At 38.6% G+C, this 20,243-nt stretch overlaps 1 protein-coding gene and 1 pseudogene across 2 annotated transcripts in view; both read right to left on the bottom strand.

Annotated features, from left to right (window-relative positions):
* Nucleotides 1-342: 342 nt before the first annotated feature.
* Nucleotides 343-1,089, bottom strand: LOC114115013 (dnaJ homolog subfamily B member 1-like; annotated as a pseudogene).
* Nucleotides 1,090-2,800: 1,711 nt separating this feature from the next.
* Nucleotides 2,801-20,243, bottom strand: part of PCDHB1 (protocadherin beta 1) — a 57,070-nt gene continuing 39,627 nt past the window's right edge. The window contains exon 2 of one of the 2 annotated variants that reach the window (XM_004008885.6): nucleotides 2,801-8,490. In XM_004008885.6, the coding sequence (XP_004008934.2) occupies nucleotides 5,595-8,051 (2,457 nt within the window). In that variant the 5' untranslated portion in view covers nucleotides 8,052-8,490 and the 3' untranslated portion in view covers nucleotides 2,801-5,594. The remainder of the gene's footprint in view (nucleotides 8,491-20,243) is intronic. The other variant, XM_060416532.1, reaches the window with a different exon arrangement.

Raw genomic sequence — 20,243 nt, 5'->3', positions numbered from 1 at the left:
TCTTAGAAGAAAACCTTTCAACTTTTCATCATTTTGTATGATGTTAGTTTTGGGCCTTTACTATATGGCCTTCATTGTACTGAGGAGAATGCCTTGTATATACCTAATTTGTTGAGAGCTTTTATCCTGAAAGGGTGTTAAATTTTGTCAAGTACTTTGTCTGCATCTGTTAGGATGATCATGTGATTTTTTTTTGAAAGATTATAATATATTCTCTGGAAAACATTCAGTAGTACAAAAGCCATCCCTGAGCCCTCCTTCAGGTCCACAGCTGGTAGAATAGTCCAGAAATCCTTGAGCTCTGGAACAGTCCCTGGTCAGTCCTTGGGCAACACAGGTTGACTATAATGGAAGAACCTGCTCAAGAATGGTTCTTGACATCTGGAGAATCCTTTCCAGAAAGATCACTTCAAACTCAATAATGAGGTCCCCATGTTTCTTGGGCACCTTGGGAAGAGGGTGGGCTTTTCTGGGAACTTTTCACTGCATGCCAAGCCTGACGACATCTTTGAACACAACGGGTATGGTCCTGATGTCCATAGTGAGGACATTGACTGTACAGCCACACAGAGCCTCCCAAAGACTGATCCTGATGACATCAGAGTCATCTCTCTTAGAGATATTTTGTGGCTTGTCCCTTAAAACAAAGATGATATCAGCTGAAGTGTTGTTGGAAGTCTGGTCTCCTTCCTTGGGGAAGGTGACTTTGGTCCCTTCTTTCCACCCCTGCTTCACTTCCACAGTCAAGATTTTGTCTTCATTGTGGATGCTCTTTCTGTCGGGATTCAGCCACATATGAGAGATTTTCATCTTCATGTTACAGCTGCTGTCGATCTCTTCAAGTGAGACCCTAAGGTCATGGGTGACAGAGGGATCTTGTTTCTTTTGGGTGGGCTCATGGGCAGGACACGAGTGGCTAAAGTTCATGTTGGTGAAGCCACCCATGCCCATAGGGAAGCCAGAGAACAGGTCATCGATGTCCATGCCTTCCTCCCCATTGCGCTGCCAAAAAAAGGTGTCAAAGGGATTTTGGCCACCGAAGAACTCAGCAAACATGGCATGAGAGTCTCTATGGAATTTGTAGCTGAATGAGATACCATTAGTGCCGCTACTACTCCTGCCGCTGGGGCCACCGCCCTTCAGGCCTTCCACCCCTCAGCAGTTGAAGATTTCGTGCTTGCATGGGCCACTGAGCACATTGTAGGCCTCCTCGATCTTATCAGGATGATCTTGTGATTTTGTTCTTCCTTCTGTTTATGTACTATGTCACATTCGTTGCATATGTTGAAGCATCTTTGCAACCCAGTGATAAATTCCATTTGGTCATGGTGTATATTTTAATATGCTATTAAATTTGGTCTGCTAGTATTTCATTGAGGATATTTGTATCTATATTCATCCAGGGATATTGACTTGCGGTTTTCTTGTGTCTTTGTCTGACTTTGGTACGAGGGTGATATTGGCCTCGTAAAGTAAGTTTGGAAATGTTCTCTGTTTTTTGAAAGAGTTTAAGAAGGATTAATAATTATTCTTGAAATATTTGGAATTCATGCATTAACCCAATCGGTCCTGGGCTTTCTTTGTTGAGAGGTTGGTGATGTTCTGACCTGCGATCTTGAAATAGGATTTCTGCAGCTCATGCTAATTTGGCATCTGGCAAGAACCAGAGTCAGTACTATCTTTTCTCTTTCTTTCCCTCCATTCTCTTCTTTTGTATCATCAACTGAGCCTGTCTATACTAGGGTTTTTTTCAGTCTGTGTTCTGTGTATTCTGTGGCTGGTTTAAAACTTGGTCCCAAGAATTTGTGATGCTGACATATTCAAGAGGTAGGCCTATATCCCTCCCTCCATGAAGTTTTGGGTGGTTTGTTACTTTTTGTTCTGTTATTGATGAATCCCTTAGTTATATACAAATTTACTAATTTGTTCTTCAGTAACTCCCATATTAAATTTTATACCATCTACTGACGTTTTATTGCATGACTTAATGTTTTATTTCTAAAATTTCTACTCATTTATATATATGTGTGTGTGTATAGATATAAAATCTAGTTTTATTTCAGCCTCATGGTTTGCTTCTCTCATAATTAATTATCTATTTTGTGGGTATAGTCCTGAAATCATCTTTACAAGTATCTTTTTAAAAAATTGCATTATGAGTAGTACGTTTTAAAAAGTATGTTCTCTATCCTTTCTTTCCCCACCAATATTTATCCCTAGACCACCCAGCCATGGTCTAGAATCAGGTCTTATAATAGTGACTTCGGCTTCTGATCCAACATAGTACAAAACAATACTTATCCAAAATAGTACAGTTGATTTCATTGAGCCTGTTAGCTATAAGGTTTAGCATGTAGTCTTTGTATTCCAGCTTCCATAGGTCTGAAACATACTACAATGAATAACTTCAGGAATCTTTCTGTAGTGGCTATGTTTGCTTCATTTCTAGTGTTTGCATTTAAAATTTTACCTATTATCTCTGTTTAGAGAAAAGTGCAGTACATAAAAACATTAGCTTGCTTTACCAGTTGAAACAAAACACTTGTTACTTTTACTTTTTAATATTATGTTTCAGTGTTCTATAAACACAAATATTTCTATAATATTATAAAAAGTTATATAGATTTGGAAATGAGGTCAAATTTTAGGCTGTAGAGGATGTGTGATTAATCACGTACTTTGATACTCAACTCTGTAGAAAATAAACCTTTATATATGAGAATTATATGGATAAATTTTGCTTTTGAGAATGAGACAGATTTATCTGTAAATATAAAAACAAAAAGCATAGACACAGAAAGCAATATATATACATATATTTTATCTTTGGTAGAATTAAATAAAGACAAAGAGATCAATTCCATTTTAATTTCAGCATGTAAATCTATATTTAAATGACAACTATCATACTTAGCCTATAAATATATAAATATGTCTAATTTTAAATTTGCATAGTTAATATCTATTTATTAATTTTATAACTAATGGAAATTTAAGAGAGTTAAAACATTATAAACATAAACAAGTTAAAAGATTTTTATGTTTGCTTTAAGATAATGTAACATAGTATTACAAAGAAATACTCATTTTTAATAAATTGTGCTCTATATGGATAATTCCAGGCTTAAAAATCTGCTCTTCATCCCAGATAAGAGTTTGCTTATAAAACGGTAACATTGGGTTATAGTCCAAATAATACAGTAAATGTCCATGAATCCATATATAAAGAAATGAGTAAAATATAAATGTAGGAGAAGTGACAAGCATTCTTTAAAAAATTTCAGTTAATTAGTGTAAAAGGAATCAGAAATTCACCATTCACTGCCACAGTTATTAATTGCCACAGGAAACAGCCAGTAATGGATACTAAAATTAGTGGGCAAAAGTTAAAGCAGAAACATTATATTTGCATTGTAGTTTCAAAGTATCTCTCCCCATATTAATTACAAGAGGAAAAATAGTAACATTATAGTAAATATTATCTTAACCAAGTGCTCAAGATTGACATCAGTTTAACACTACTGACCTATATACTTAAAAATGGTTAATATTCTACCCCAGTAAAAAAACATGAACATTACCAGATAAGACATTTTGACATCATGTACCCCCTGATATGATGGATTGAGAAGGTCACAGTATCATTTCTGTAATATTCTTCCCAGTAATGCAGAACAATCTAATTATGAGAAAACAAAGACAATGTCGAATTGAGGGACATACTTGTTAACAACAAGCTTATTGTGGTTATCATATGCTGTATACCTTAAACAGTGCTATGTCAATTATACCTCAGTGTAACTGGAAGAAACTGAAATTTTCAATTTTACAAATAACTGACCATTACTCTTCAAAAGTCTCAAGGTCATCAAAGACAAAAGGTTAAGGGACGATGGTGAATAGCAGAAACTAAATTCATTGTGAGATCCTAGATTGGATCCTTGAAAAGAAAAAGGACAGTAGGGTAAAATCTGAATAACATCTTTAGTTTAGTTAATAGAATTGTACCAATGTTAATTTCTTAATTTTGTTGACTGTGCTATGGTTCGGAGAAGGCGATGGCACCCCACTCCAGTTCTCCTGCCTGGAAAATCCCATGGATGGCGGAGCCTGGTAGGCTGCAGTCCTTGGGGTCGCTGAGGGTCAGACACGACTGAGTGACTTCACTTTCCCTTTTCACTTTCATGCATTGGAGAAGGAAATGGCAACCCACTCCAGTGTTCTTGCCTGGAGAATCCCAGGGACTGGGGAGCCTGGTGGGCTGCTATCTATGGGGTCACACAGAGTTGGACACAACTGAAGTGACTTAGCAGCAGCAGTGCTATGGTTATGTAAGATGGTAACATCAAGGGAAGCCAGGTGAAGGGTATATGATAACTCTATACTATTCTTGCAGTTTTATGAGTCTAAAATTATCTCATAAGGAATTTAAATCCTTTTAAAAAACTTTTGTTGTAACTCGAAACTTCCAGTAGAAATGTAGATTTATATGCATTTCAAAGTTAAATAGGTAATTGAAGCTATTTGCCCAAACTAGAGGTACTGCTTCTCTACCCTTGGAATACCAGGTACAAATATTGTGCTTAACATACCCCTTGTGGGTCTGTGTTTACATGTTATGTAAAATAAGGTACATAACTACAGACTCATTAAAGCAAACTCTTAAACAGTTAAGGCACAATTGGTCATATTAATTGTATCCTTGAAATGTTAATATTTTAATTTCAGTTTTTAAAGTTTAGAATGAGAGAACTTAAAATAGCTTATAGATTGAATTTGATTCCCTACTCCATTTTATGAATGATATGCTAGGAACTACCTCTTAGTCTCAATGTATGTCATCACATCAGCATGCTCAGAGGGGAAAATGGCTTAAGATCAACTCTGATAATAGGTGAAAATCTTTTTTTTTAAGGCTACTTATTTGGTATTAATGAATTCTTTTTCCTTTAATATCTTGTTTATTTATTTATTTTACTTTACAATATTGTATTGGTTTTGCCATACTTCAACATGAATCCGCCACAAGTATCTTCTGTAGATGTTTGTAGTCTGTTTTTTTCCTTATCCACTTTTCATTCTCGATATTCAAATAACTATTCTCTGATGGGGAATGAGATAGGTATAAAGAGACCTAAGACTTGCCTAAGGCTCCCCAAGAACCATTAAGAAATTTAACTTAATTTTAGCAAACATTCCTGAACTGAATCTCCTTATCCTTATATCTGTCTTTATATCTGCAAATAAGGCAAATCCTTTTTCTTCTTTATCCTTCCTCCCATCTAGTTATCTATTGAGGACCACCATTCACCAGACATTTGCATGATTGTGAATGGTGGTACAAGACATTGATTCAGAAATGATCTCTACTCATCAAGGGATAAAAATCTAGAAATTTCTGAATAATGATAAACTATATTTCTACTTCTCAACCTGACTGCTTTCTGATACATCAAAACTAGAAGCTAGTTCTCTTCCCCTAAGCATGTGTAACTTTCTAACAGAAAATAACTTAAAGGCAAGATAACACAGTATCTATGGAACTGTTTCCAGAGCCAGAACTAGTGAACTTCCACAGGAGACATGGGTAATGGTTACATATAGTCATCAGATACTTGGTCTTGGCCCTCTGACCCCCGAGACCTGTTCCTATCAGAATCTAGTGGTAATCTGGAGCCAGCCTCTGTTTTTGCCTCTCCATTTCCGTGGGGGAAAGGGAAGTTGGGCATAAAGCGCTTAAGAAACCGGAACTCACTATTGCTAGTGCCAGTGGCTGAGCACATCTCATAGGGACAAGGCTGCGATATGGGTCCACTGGCTCCTCCTTGTACCAGGTTGTTAGAGAAATTGCAGTCATCATAGAAATGCTCTTGAATTGTGAACTTTTCTCTGTGTTTTATCTTCTGGCAGATATGTATAATGAAGATCACTGTGACAGAGAGGAGAAAGAGAAAGGAAAGCACAGCCAGAGAAATGACTAAATATTTAGTAGATGGATTTACCCTTGTAGGATGCTTAAATGTATCCCGAAACTGCAGATAGGGCTCAGAAAAGCCATCTACCAGGAGAATGTTAAGTGAGACAGTAGTAGAAAGAGCTGGTTGGCCATGATCCTGAACAAGAATGACCAGTTTCTGCATCATGGGGTCTCTCTCAGATACCTGCCGCAATGTACGGATTTCCCCATTTTGTTGCTGAACAGAGAATAACCCAAGGTCAGTGGCTTTAAATAGATGATATGAAAGCCAAGAATTCTGGCCCGAGTCACCATCCACTGCCACCACCTTGGTCACCAGGTAGCCTGCCTCTGCAGACCTGGGCACCAGGTCATTGCAGGGCAAAGTGCCATTTTGCAGTGGGTACAAGATCATTGGACGGTTATCATTGTCATCCAGGACAACCACTCTGACAGTAACCTGGCTACTCAGTGACAGGAAGCCCCCATCAGTTGCCTTTACCACAAACTGAAAATGTTGAATGGCCTCATAATCCATTGTTCTCAATGCATAGAGTTTCCCATTGTCTGAATTTATGGAGATGTAAGCAAAGACTGATAGATCTCCACTTTTTGGAGGCAACAGGGAATATGTTACTTTGGCATTCTCACCCAAATCTAGATCCTCAGCAAGGACTTTGCCAATAAAAACTGCAGGGCTGTTGTTTTCTCTAACAGTCAAGATGTAGGAATCTTCCTGAAATACTGGGGGGTTGTCATTAATGTCTGATATTAGCACTTCTATCACAGTCTCCGAGGACAGAGTAGGTGGTCCAGTATCCATGGCAACAAGGGTGATATTATAGCCAGAGACCTCCTCCCGATCCAAGCCTCTGTCAGTGACCAGTGAGTAGGAGTTCCGGAATGTAGGTTTGACTGCAAAGGGAAGGTCTTCTTTGAGAAAGCAGGTGATTTTTCCTCCCACTCGAATGTCCCGGTCTCGGATAGAAAAAAGGGCCACGACAGTCTGTAGTGGAGAGTCCTCAGGGAGAGGGCTGGACACAGAGGAGACTGTAACTTCAGGAGGATTGTCATTAACATCCATTACTTCCACCAGGACTTTGCTGTGGGCAGAGAGGCCTCCTCCATCGGTAGCTTGAATGTCAATGTCGTATGTTTCAAACACTTCAAAATCTAGGGGCCCTCTTAGTCGAATTTCTCCAGTTTCAGAGTGAATCTGAAATGTCTGGAGAATTACTTCTGGGTTTTGAGCTAAAGAGTAAGTTATCTCCTTGTTGGAGCCCTCGTCCAGGTCTGTGGCAGTCACCGTAGCCACCAGGGAACCGTTGGCGCTATTTTCCGGTACCTGAGCGCGGTACACCAGTCGAGAGAATTGGGGCACGTGATCATTGACGTCCAGAACCTCCACCCGGATGTGGGCGGTGCCAGACTTGGGTGGAGACCCGCCGTCCACAGCTGTAATTGTCAAGTTGACTTCCGGCTGCTCCTCTCTATCCAGGGGTTTATCCAGCACTAGTTCGGCATATTTGGGCCCGTGGCTGCGGAAGCGGGTGTGCAGGTGGAAATACTCATTGGCGCTTAGAGTGTAGTTTTGGAGACCGTTGAGTCCGACGTCCAGATCTTGGGCGCTCTGCAGAGGAAACCGTGAACCCAGGGGGGTGCTCTCTGGAATCCTTAAAAGAGGCTCCTTGTTTAGGAAAACCGGGGCATTGTCATTGATGTCAAATACCCTGACCTCCACACGAAAGGACTGCAGTGGCTCCACCAGGACTACTTCAAAGTGCAGAACGCATGGGTCGGCTTTGCCACAGAGTGACTCCCGATCCAGTTTCTCCTTCACGAACAGATCCCCTGTTTTGCGGTGGAGCCGGAAATGCAGTTTATTGCCCTCGGAAACGAGCCGCGCCCCGCGCGCAGCCAGCTTCCCTACCTCCAGCCCCAGGTCCTTAGCCACATTAGCTACAAATGAGCCGCTCTCCATCTCCTCTGCCACTGAATAGCGAATGGTTGCTGCACCCCCCCTAGATAAGCACAGAAAAAGGAGAAGAGTTTCCACTTGCCTGCTTTGCAGGAGTTTCCTGCATGCAGTCGCCATTCTTTTCTCAGAAGCGCACTCTCAGCAGCAGCTGCCACCTGTTGCGGGTACACTTTAAACTTCTCTGCCAACAGGTTCCGGTTTTGCTAGCCTCTAACCGCAGTGCTGGGTGAGCTGGGTGAGCTGTTTTGAACTTGGAAGAAAAATTACGTTGAGCAACTCAACTCCCCAGTCCCCAGTCTATCGAATGTATTAATAGATATGTTCTCATTCTGGAAAGTTAGGTAGAGGTTGAAATTTGTTGCCAAAGCAACAGCAAACTCACCTTTCGTTTCCCTTTCAGGGGAAAAAAAAAAAAAAAGCCCTTGGGAATTGAGAAGCCAATGAGGATACTTGTTAAGCGAGCTTAAGGCTGAAGTCATCGTGTCTGTGAGCCGGCTGGGGATGCTGCAGCGAACAGGGAGGTGTTAAGGTACTGGGCAAACCCCACACACTGCGCCTGGAGACCAAAGGAAAGGCAGAAAGATACCGCAGAGTCTTCTGAAGCCTGAACCAGCTGGGTGGGGGTGGGGGCTTGGAGGAAATGATCAGTAGGAAAAGAGGACAGACAGACATCATCCTTCAGGAAACTGGGGTCCAGTAGGTACATTGGATAGGGCAGCTGTTCAACTTGCCTCATGATATGCATAAATCCATTCTTTTCCCTGGAGTCCTCGAATGCTCAAATCCTCAAAAACCAGCAACTGGTTTGTTACTCATCATTGAGATGGAATTAGTACTTATTGGGTATATTTCTATATACTGGTATGTGGTAAGTAATTCACATGCATTATCTGATTTAACCCTTGCATCAACAACTCTGGAGTACTCATTATTTCTTTTTTACAGATGAAATTGAGAAGTTATGTTATTCCCCTAGGGCCCTCTACCTAGTAAATATGAAATAATAATAATAAAGTTTTATTAATTTATTAAGATAATTTAGTTTTGTCTGACACAATTCATGCTTATTATTAGTATGTAAATCTGCTTCCCAAATAATATAGTAGATAAATGAAGTGAAGACAAATGTTTGGCTTTAGATTTTAGAGGAAATTAAATAATAGACTACTTACATACATTGAAAATGGCCCAATAGAAATTGTGCAAGGTATTTGTTCAGAGTTTCTTTAATAGTCATAAGATCATAGAATGTTTAAGAATGCAACTCACAAAAATTAGGTCCATCTCCCCACCCCCTTTTGAAAAATATTTGATTGCACTGGGTCTTAGTTACAGGATTCAAACTCTTAGTTGCAGTATGTGGAATCTAGTTCCCTGACCAGGGATCTAACCTGGGCCGGCCTGTGTTGGGAGCACTGAGTCTAAGGCACTGGACCACCATGTAAGTCTCTCCTCTTTTTTTAAATAGATGAAAAACTAAGTCCCAAATGATTAAATCACTTGCCCAGTCCATACAGCTACTCCTAGCAATATAAGAACTAGAATCTGCCTTCTGACACTGTCTGATGCTCGTTATTCCCTTTGTGGAAAACAAAAACAACTATATATAGTATATAGAATGTTAAAAAAAAGTGCAGTAGGTAATCTTCAGAATCTGGTCTCTTTTCATTGATACTTAGTTCAGGACTTGTATTTAATTGAGTGAAAGGTGATTTGGGGGTGGTTTGAAGTAGGACTATGTCAAATATCAACAAATATAGACTTAGGTAAGGAGAAGCTGCTTTAAAAGACCATTGCAATAACAGAACTCTTCACAAAATCTGCAAATGTCTCAAGCAGAAGAAAAAAAAAGTTTTTTAAAATTAGGAGTAACTCAGAATTTTATTGTTGGCTATATTAATAATTCTCATGCAGAAAATGAAAAAAATGGGAGGAGGCTAAAACTGTAGTTGGTAATTCATATTAGCCAGGATAGAGAAATACTTGGTCATGTTTGTGGATTGGAAAATGTACCTTTATGCCTGTTTGTGGCATCTTCTTGTTTTTCTCTTAATCCATCACCATCACACAGTAGCCATTTCTAATATTGTTATTCTGTGAACCTGTTTTTGTTCAACACGAGAACAACACAGCCTGGCTCTGAGTATCAGGCTAGCTCCTAACTGTCACAGACTATTTTTTGTCTTTTTCAGCATGAATACAGCAAAAACTCATTTAGTCATTCTATTGTTCTGCTGTTCATAGAAGTTTGTCATTATGCATGTCACTTTGTACACAAGTGTATACATTTGAAGGAGGGGGTATATACCTAGAAGTGGCATTGGTGTCATAGGGTTTGCTCTCTTCAGCTTTATCCAATACTGCCAAACTGCTTTCTAAGAACTTGTACCAATTACACTCTCATCAGCAGGATAACTTCCAGTTATTCTAATTATTACCAATACTTGACATTACTAATCTTAAATTTTAACCATTTTTGCTATCTCATTGTAGGCTTAATTTGCATTTCTGATTATTAATTAGTGATGTAGTAGGGCACTATTTAAGAATATATTTGGTTGTCTGGATAACCTTTGGTTGGGGCAGTGTTGTTCAGTTTTCTTGCCCTTTTTTTTTAATATGGATTGTCTTTTTCCTATTAATTTGTTGTAGTTATTCCTATATTCTAACTATGAGTGCTGCTGCTGCTAAGTCGCTTCAGTCGTGTCCGACTCTGTGCGACCCCATAGACGGCAGCCCACCAGGCTCCCCTGTCCCTCGGATTCTCCAGGCAAGAACACTGGAGTGGGTTGCCATTTCCTTCTCCAATGCATGAAAGTGAAAAGTGAAAGTGAAGTCGCTCAGTCATGTCTGACTCTTAGCAACCTCATGGACTGCAGCCTACCAGGCTCCTCGGTCCATGGGATTTTCCAGGCAATAGTACTAGAGTGGGTTGCCATTGCCTTCTCTGAGTCCTGAGTATCTCTTTATCATTAAGAAAAAGAGAAATGCTTATCCTTAGTTGATATAGAGCTTATTTTTATATTTAATATATAGCTATAGAGTTTTTATTGAAAAAGGAGGTATTTCTCCCAGTGATTAACTCATTAACCAGTAGCTTATTGCATCCTAAGTCTTTTTTTTTTAGATTAAGATATAATTGATACAACATTATGAGTTTAAGGTATACAACTTGATTCAATATATATTGCTAAATGCTCAGCATAGTACGTCTAATTAACATTCATCACCACACATAGTTAAAAGTTCTCATCACAAGAAAGAACAAACTTAGAAGACCTTTTCTCTTAGCAGTTTTCAAATATACAATTCAGTGTTATTAACTATAGTCACCACCTAGGAATCTTAATACAGTCAATTTCTAAGTAACTCATTCAAGACTCATAAATTTTAAGAATTCTTGCAACTTGAAATATAAGAATATGCTGCTCTTTAATTGGTTCCTCTGAATCTTAATTTGTTTAGTTAGTTCCCCGGGTATGTATTAATATCTGCTTGATGGGATTAAATTACAAACTACTTACTTTCTCCTCTGAAAAACTTTGGGCCCTTTAAACATTGTGGTATTTTTTAAGGAAGTTTTTATTCTTTCCAGTGAAGGTAAAATTAGGACCAAATAAATCTACAGCCTACTAGCCTGTAATGTCAGGGTCTTTACTCAAAGTCTGGTTACTGGAAAGAGGAGCAAAGTAAAGCTAGGAAAATATCTTGATGTTTTGGGAGAATAAAAAATGCATTCCAAAACTGTAGCTAAGTATTAACTCTTAAGCTTTTAAAAAATCTTATTTTGAAATAATTTAAACCTACAGAAGAGTTACAAGAGTTTTGACAATTACCCATTACTTAACTATAATTTGGTTTGACCAAATTTTAGTTAGACTTCTCTTCTCCTCCTAGGCCCCTGAACTTTAACTCATCTCCAAACTCAAGTCCTGAAATACAGACATCCCCTACTTAATGATTCATTCAGAGAATTGATCAACCATAGAGGGAAAAATACTCCTGTTCCAACACCCTGATTATACTATCTGCTTGCTGTATCCCCTTGCCATACTCCCACACGAAGTTACTGTTAGCCCTGCCTACCTCTCCCTTCCCAGGTGGCTTAGATGGTAAAGAATCTACCTGCAATGCAGGAGACCTGAGTTTGATCCCTGGGTCAGGAAGATCCTCTGGAGAAGGAAATGGCTACCCACTCCAGTGTTCTTGCCTGGAGCATTTTATGGATAGAGGAGCCTGGTGGACTGTAGTACATGGGGTCAAAAAGAGTTGGACATGACTGAGCGACTAACATAACACCTCTTCCTAATTTTATTTTTAAAAAACTTTTTTTTTCTGTTTGAGACATTTGCAGATTTTGTGATCAGTGAGTTCTGGTATTACAGTAGTCTTTTAAAACAACTCCTTACCTAAGTCCAGACTTATTGATATTTGACATAATAAGTAACCATCTAGATTCACCAATTTAGCTCCATTTGTTCACTTTTTCTCATATATATATATATATATATATATACACACGTATGTCTATATATATTATGTACATCATGCATTATATGTACATATACACATTTATTATTCAAAAAGTCACTCTCCTTGTTAAATTCTTGAATTTGGCCATGTGAATTATACCAAACCCTCACAATGGGTTTAGTTCAATTTTCCATTTTGGGCTTGACCCTATGAGTTCCTTTGGCCAATGGGATATTAGCAGACAGCATTGAATTGTGTCCTTCAGAAAACTGTGTTTAAATCCTAACTTCTAGTATCTGTGAATGTGACCTTTTCAGATATCATCAAGTTAAGATAAACTTATATGGAATTAGGGCAAACTCGAAGTCTGATGACTGATATGCTTATAGAGATATAGAGGCATGCAGACACACATAGGGAAGAAGGCCATGTAATGATGAAGCTAAGAGACTGAGCTGATGCTGCTATGAGCCAAAGCATGCCAAGGATCACTGGCAACAACCAGAAGCTAGGAAATGGTAAGTAAGCATCCTTCCCTAGTCTTCGGAGGGAGCAGGGCCCTGCTGACACCTCGATTTCAGACTTTCAGCCTCCAAACAACGAGAGAATATAGGTTTGCTTTTTAAAGCCACCCAGTTTGTGGTAATTTGTTGTAGCAATCCTAGGAAACTTAATACACCAAGTAAAGTAACCTGTGGCTTGAAATATGCTGCTGCAGTAACTGCCCTCTTGTTCTTCTGCCATGTCTGTGAGAACATTTTCAGGATAGCCCACTGATTCAAGGATGAGGATGGAACAACACTGGACACAACCTGTATACTAAAGCCAAGCGCAGCTCATCTCAGCCTAAGTCTTCTTACCTCCAGAGGTATGAGTGAGAAGTCATGTTGTTTTGAGCTATTAAGTTTTGTGCTGCATTATGAGAAGGAAAGGGAAGGAGGGAGGAGAAAGCAAAAAGAAAGAAAGCTGACAGAATGGCATCCTACTCTAGTATTCTTGCCTGGAAAATTCCACGGACTGAAGAGTTGGAGACAACCGACCACAGACACACACACACACAGAGTATGTAAACACTGAATTTTGTAGTGAGCTAGTTGCACACATTTTAACATATCATCCCTAAATATCTCAACATGTATGTCTTACAAACAAGGGCATTCTGCCATGTGACTTCAAATACAGTTATCACACTCAGCAAATTCAACATGAACACTATTACCCAGTATTGTGTTCAATATTCTGATTTCTTCCATTGTTTCAATAATGCCCTTTGGGGCTGTTTTTTAATTTGGACATAATCAAGCTTTGCATATTCAAATGTCATGTGTTTCTAGTTTCCTTTAAACTAGAACAGTTCAAAGAAAATATTTGACTTTTTTTTCATGACATTGTCTTAAAGAGTCATTTTACAGCATATCCCTCATTTTGGGCATTGTGTCTTCGTTCAGGTGAAATATTTTGAAATCAGTACTGCCTTGGAGATGTTGTATTTTCTATGCATTACATCACAAGGCATATACTGTCATTTCATCCCATTACTGATGATACTAAGTTTGACATAATTTTGTTACAAAACAGTGTTCAAAAACCTTTCAATTTGAAAGGTACCACCTTTTAACTTTTCATGATTATTTATCTTTGGAGGGATGCTTCAAAACTATGTGAATATCATGTGAAGAAAAGAGAACCCTTGTGCGCTGTTGGTGGGAATGAAAATTGGTACAGCCACAATGAAAATAGTATGGAGATTCTTCAAAAACTTAAAAGTAGAGCTTCCATATGACCAGAAATTCCACTCCTAGGTATTTATCTAAACAGAAACACTAATTAGAAAAGATATATGTACTCCTATGTTCACTGCAGCTTATTTACAGTAGTCAAGATATGGAAGCAGCCTGGATAAAGAGGATGTGGTAGGTGGGTGGCTGTAGGGGTGTGACTTAGAATATTGGGGCTTCCTTGATGGCTCAGATGGTAAGGAATCTGCCTGCAATGCAGGAGACCCAGGTTCAGTACCTGAGTCAAGACAATCCCCTGGAGAAGGGAGTGGCTACCCACTCCAGTATTCTTGCCTTAGCCACAAAAAAAGAATGAAATTGTGGCATTTGTGGCAACACGGATGGTCCTAGAAAGTATTATGCTAAGTGAAAAAAGAGAAAGACAGAAACTATATGATTTCACTTACATGTGGAATCTTAAAAGTTAACAAACATAACAAAGCAGGAACAGTTACAGCTAGAACAAATGGGTGATTTCCAGGGGGAAGGGTGGGGGATGAAAGAAATAGGTGAGGAAGAGTAAGGAGTACAGGGAGATTAAGAAGTATAAATTCCAGTTACAAAGTAAATGAGTCAAGAGGATGAAACACACTGTGTGGGGAATAGTCAATGTTGTTCAGTTGCTAAGTCGTGTCCGACTCTGTGACCCCGTGGACTACAGCATGCCAGGCTTCCCTTTCCTTCACCATCTCCACTATGTAATATTAAATCACTGTGGTGGTTACCAGGAGCTAACAGTGTTGTAAGTCAACTATACTTCAAAAAAAAAAAACAAAGTCACAGAAAAAGAGATCAGATTTGTGGCTGGGGTGGGAGGGGGAATTGTATGAAGGTAATCAGAAGGTTCAAAGTTAGAAGCTTCCAGTTATAAGTAAGTATTAGGGATGTAATATACAACATGATTAGTATAATTTAGCACTGCCTTATATGTGAAAGTTGAGAGTTCTCATCATATGGAATTTTTTTTCCTATTTCATTTTATACCTACATGAGATGATGAATGTTCACTAAACTTTTTGATAATCATTTCATGATGTAAGTCAAGTCGTTATGCTGTTTGCCTTGTACTTATATAGTACATATGTCATAAGACAGGAAGGGAAAAACTAGGAATATCCTGTTTCCAAACAATTTTAGTACTCAGTGCTTTCCAACATCCATGGGTGATACTTGCCTATGTTAATATATACTTGTATACTTGATACTTGTATAACATATACAAGTATCTGTGGTATGTTTATGTATAATCATGGTATTTATATTTTCAGTCCACTAAAACAGGTTTTTTCCTTTCCATCCCCCAGTTGATATTTATATTAGCCTTGTACCAAAGTGAGAATCTTTGGTTCCTAACACTATCAATATATTTACTCATTATGTGTATACTGAAACATGTTGTTTTTATAGTAAGATTTGGCAGTCATGATCCTTGGTATTTGTTTATAACAGCTTTATTCATAATTGCCAAAACTTGAAGCAACTAAGATGTCCTTCAATAGGTGAATTAATAAACTGTGATATATCCAGATAGTGAATTAGTCTTTATTATTCAGCACTAAAAAGAAATGAGTTATCAAGCCATGAAAAGATATGGAGGAAAATTAAGTGCACCCTATTTAAATGCATCCTAACAAAGTGAAAGAAGCCAGCCTGAAAAGGCTGTATACTATGATTCCAGCTGTAATTCTAAAAATGGCAACACTACAGAAACAGTAAAAAAAAAAAAAAATGGTTGCCAGGGCTTAGGGATGAGGGAGGAAGACTATGTGGAGCACACAGGATTTTTTAAAATGAACTATATTACTACACACGTGTAACTGCAGTACTGGCTAATATGCCAATTGGCTGTTTCTATTATTATATTCAAGCTTGAAATAGTCTTCTAATCATATTTATAAGTGTATCAGTATCTGGGATACCCTCTATTTTCTTTTGTATGTACTCCATAAGTAAAAAAAACAAACTTTCTTAGCACGTTTTAAAACACTGAGTTCACACCTGAAGTTTTAGACTTTATTGTTATTTTAGGGTTGTCCTTTCATTGTTTATTTTCACGCATTTTAGGTTTCTTATTCCATTTGACAGGAACAAGAGGCTTTAAGGGTATAGATATCTATCTTAGGCAGCTCAGCTTACTGCAGCTGCTTTTCACCTACCATCTGTTGCTTTAAATGACAGTACCCCTTATGGTTTACCACGTGCATGTACGTATAATCTTTCTGTCTTCCACAGTAACATAAGAAGCTTTAATATAAACCAGTACCATTTATATTACATTCTTAAACAAATGGCTTTCATACCCATGTTGACTCTGGTAGGAAAGGTTATAGGTCTCTTTCCATGAAATCTGACAGGTGTTTGAGAAACTTCCCATTGTAACCAAATGGAGTCTAGGTTAGAACGTTAATTCTTCTCTTAAACTCTGACCAGTTTATCTCCTTTATCGATGATAATTCAAGTAATTTTCCCCACACTTAATACCTAAATTTTTATTAAAATCAGTATTTTAAAAAATGTTTTATGTTTTAAAACACAAGAAGAGTAAATGAGAAAACATAACAATACTAAAGTGTGTTGGCTGACAAAGCCAAGTGTGCCACTTGGATAGTTCTTTTTCTGAGGTTGCCAAGTTTAAGAAAGAAATTCATTTTTACTTAGTTTGCTAGAAGTGATTTTACACTGTAACCCACAGATCATATAGTAAGCCTCTGGTTATAAAGCAGTGACTTGTTTCGGAATTATGGGGAGAGTGATATGAAATTAATAAGGAACAAGAGGTTACCATCAAAAACATTGAAATTTTGAAGTCAGTTGGGATTTTGACATTACAGCCTCAAAAGTACCCACCTTTTCATAGTATTTTTATAAATATAACATTTGAAAGAAGCACACCATTAACCTCTTTCTCCTTTTATTCTCATTATCAAAAGAATACTTACTCAGCAACCTGATTGATTTCAGGGACTCCCCATCTGAAGTTAAATGAACAAATTTCCCAGTGACTGTAAAAGTACACACAGTGAAAATATATGGGGTAAACATAAGCATACCATGACTTTCCTATCTTGCCAACTCTGATAGTTTATATACTAGTCCTGGAAGAAAATAAGAAACATGAGTTTTTCTTTTAGAATCCTTATGACCTCGTAACCACTTCCTAGTTATAATTACAGGGTTTTTTTTTTCTTCCAGAAACTTTCTTGAATGTATTTGGCTAATGCAGCTTCGAAAGCATTTCTTTCTGTAAAATGTACTCTGGGAATATTTTACTAACTATTTCTAAATGTCTATAAAAACAGATACTTTTCTAATAGCAAGATATACTGAAAGAAATGATCGGGAAATTTTAAACATATTTGCAAATTACTTGGGAGGTGGTAGAAGTGCGAGATCACTCTCGGAATTATCAATTCTCCTATACTTCTGTGACTTTTAAAAATAGCCAGTTCTCCCCCAAATCACTTCCTAAGGTTCAATATTCCAAAACCTTATTAAGGTCTCAATCTAAAGTCCTTTTTGAACTTATCAAAAGCATTTTCCTTATTTACCACCAGATGGCAGATGGATCCACTTTTTGGAGAGTGAACCTGACCCCGCCCTACCGGAAGTTGTCATGCAAAGAAACCCTCTCTGGCCACGCCTAGAGTTCAGCACCACCGACGCGGACAGCGACACCGCCCAATTTAGTCCCATGACTCGCTGCAGAGATTTTCACCTGACAAAGGAATTGGCCAATCCCAACTGGTTCCAAAGGCTGCGTGACTGACTAGTCTACAATGCCAGATATGGAGGGGGAAAGCTCTTGATTTGGGACATAAAGGCTGGCAGAGGAAGCAGTTCATTTCAAATAATATTTCATAATGCAAAACCCTGGGTTTGCCTTCTCACTGCCCATCAGATTCTAAGTGCATTCTTGTAAATACTATCTTGCTGTGCGAGAGACAATAGATTAACCAACCTTGGTGTGTTGGTTTATTCCGACACAACACGTAAGACAACGAAGGCGGAACAAAAGTCCGTGTGAGTTATGGCGGCCAATCCCTTTTCTTGCACAAAGCTGCCTGTCAGCTTTTCTAAGAATCCGGCATGAGGACAGACTGCTTTTTCTGCACAGTTTTCTAGTTAGTCTCAAGAACCCAAACAGCAGCTCTTTTTCTTCACATGAAATTACTATTTGAGAGAGGTTGGACTGAAACACAAGTGTGCTCTGGAAGGTGACGGTTTAGGTGTCATCTTTCCAGTTGCCTAGCAACAAACGAAACAGCACATTTGCAGGTTTTAATTCACATCTTAGAACAGCAAAACCCAAGGGCAAATGAAAATGGGCTCAGGGCAGTGTAACATATTAGCTAGGTCTAGTGTTTAGAACACTCTAAGTCTCAGTGTTGGGGCAGCATGTAGAGCTTATGGGGAAAAGTAGCTGTTAAAGATGAACGAATAAGCTAAATGAAGCTGATTTATAGCTGTACTTTATTGGTGTGGTATGGATTGCTTTCTCTTTTCCCACTGTTTAGGCAGCAATAATTCATACCTTGAACCAGCAGAGGGCGAATCGACTGCATTTTTTGCCCCCCAGACACTCCCTTCCTTCACCCCCACTTCCTCTCATCCCTTGCCCCGGGGGAAATTAATTTACTAGGTTCTTCAAATATAGACCAAGGAAGGAAGATGTGAAGGAGGAAGAGCAGCAGTGCAGAACTCACCAGGACTCCTGCCCTGTCAGCTTTGGATCGGGGGCTGCTCTCGTGTCCCCTTACTTGGAGCTGCAGAGGGAATTGCAGGTTTTCCCAGGAGGCAGCAGGGATAAGAAGCAGCCCACCCTCAGAAGGCATGGATATTTGTGATTACTAGCTTCAGAGGATTGGGAGAGTCAGAGGTAACTTGGTTACAACACAGATAAACCTATGAAGGTTTGAAAGAGAAAAGAACCAGTACCCTTCTCAGGGCCAGTAATGGCTCAGTATGCTGGAACATGAACAACAACAACAAAAGGCTCTGCTCTTGCTTCCATACTCTAGGGACAAAAATGGGGTGGGGGTAGGGAAAGGAAAAGATGAAAGACTAAGAGTCTGACTGAGTCGGTCTTTAAAACAGAAAAGCCACTCAGGGAGCGAGACAATGAGAAAAAGCCTGCCAGAACACAGGGCAGAGCAATAAAGCATGCTGTACAAAGTTAATTTATTGTCAGGCGGAGCCCTCTGCATTCTGGACAAGCATACCACTGGCTCCAGAGGGGTGTTTTACCTTGTTTTGTAAGACTTTGCAGAGTCTTCTTGGGCAGGCTGCCAGAAATCCCATTAATTGGACATGCCCTTTCTCCACATATTTATGTTTCAGTCTCAAACTAGTAAAATTAAATTTTTTTCTGGAGACCATTAAACTAAATTTTATGCGGCATTGCATTTTCTCTCCTTCAGTCATTAAATTTCTGTCAAGCTTGTTTTTAAAGGACCATTTCATTAATAAATTCAATTCATGAGGAAGTATGATACTCTGTTAAAGCTAATGATGGGTAGACCAAGAGTAAAGTATTTTAGGATAGATCAACATTTTTTAGAAAGCATGATTTGATTCTATTTCATCATTAATCTTACAGATAAATTCCACTTTGATGGAGTTGTATTACACACCTTTGTTTCTGTAGCATTCTGTTATAAATTTTCTGTGCATATACCAAACTTCATTCATGTTACACTAGGATGCAAACAAGTGCTTAAAACTGGTTAATATAATCTCCCTATAGAAACCAGGATTATCTCTTAAAAACTGAAGTAGTAAGTCACTGAACAAGTAGTCATGTATGGATGTGAGAGTTGGACTATAAAAAAGCTGAGCACTGAAGAATTAATGCCTTTGAACTGTGGTGTTGGAGAAGACTCTTGAGAGTCCTTTGGACTGCAAGGAGATCCAACTAGTCCATCCTAAAGGAAATCAGCCCTGAATAATCATTGGGAGAACTAATGCTGGAGCTCCAATACTTTGGCCACCTGATGCAAAGAGCTGACTCACTGGAAAAGACTCTGATGCTGGGAAAGATTGAAGGCAGGAGGAGAAGGGG

The sequence above is a fragment of the Ovis aries genome, chromosome 5 (assembly GCF_016772045.2).
Source record: "Ovis aries strain OAR_USU_Benz2616 breed Rambouillet chromosome 5, ARS-UI_Ramb_v3.0, whole genome shotgun sequence".
NCBI lineage: Eukaryota > Metazoa > Chordata > Mammalia > Artiodactyla > Bovidae > Ovis > Ovis aries.
Note: the sequence above shows the minus strand (reverse complement) of the source record. Positions and strands in the feature narration are given on the sequence as shown.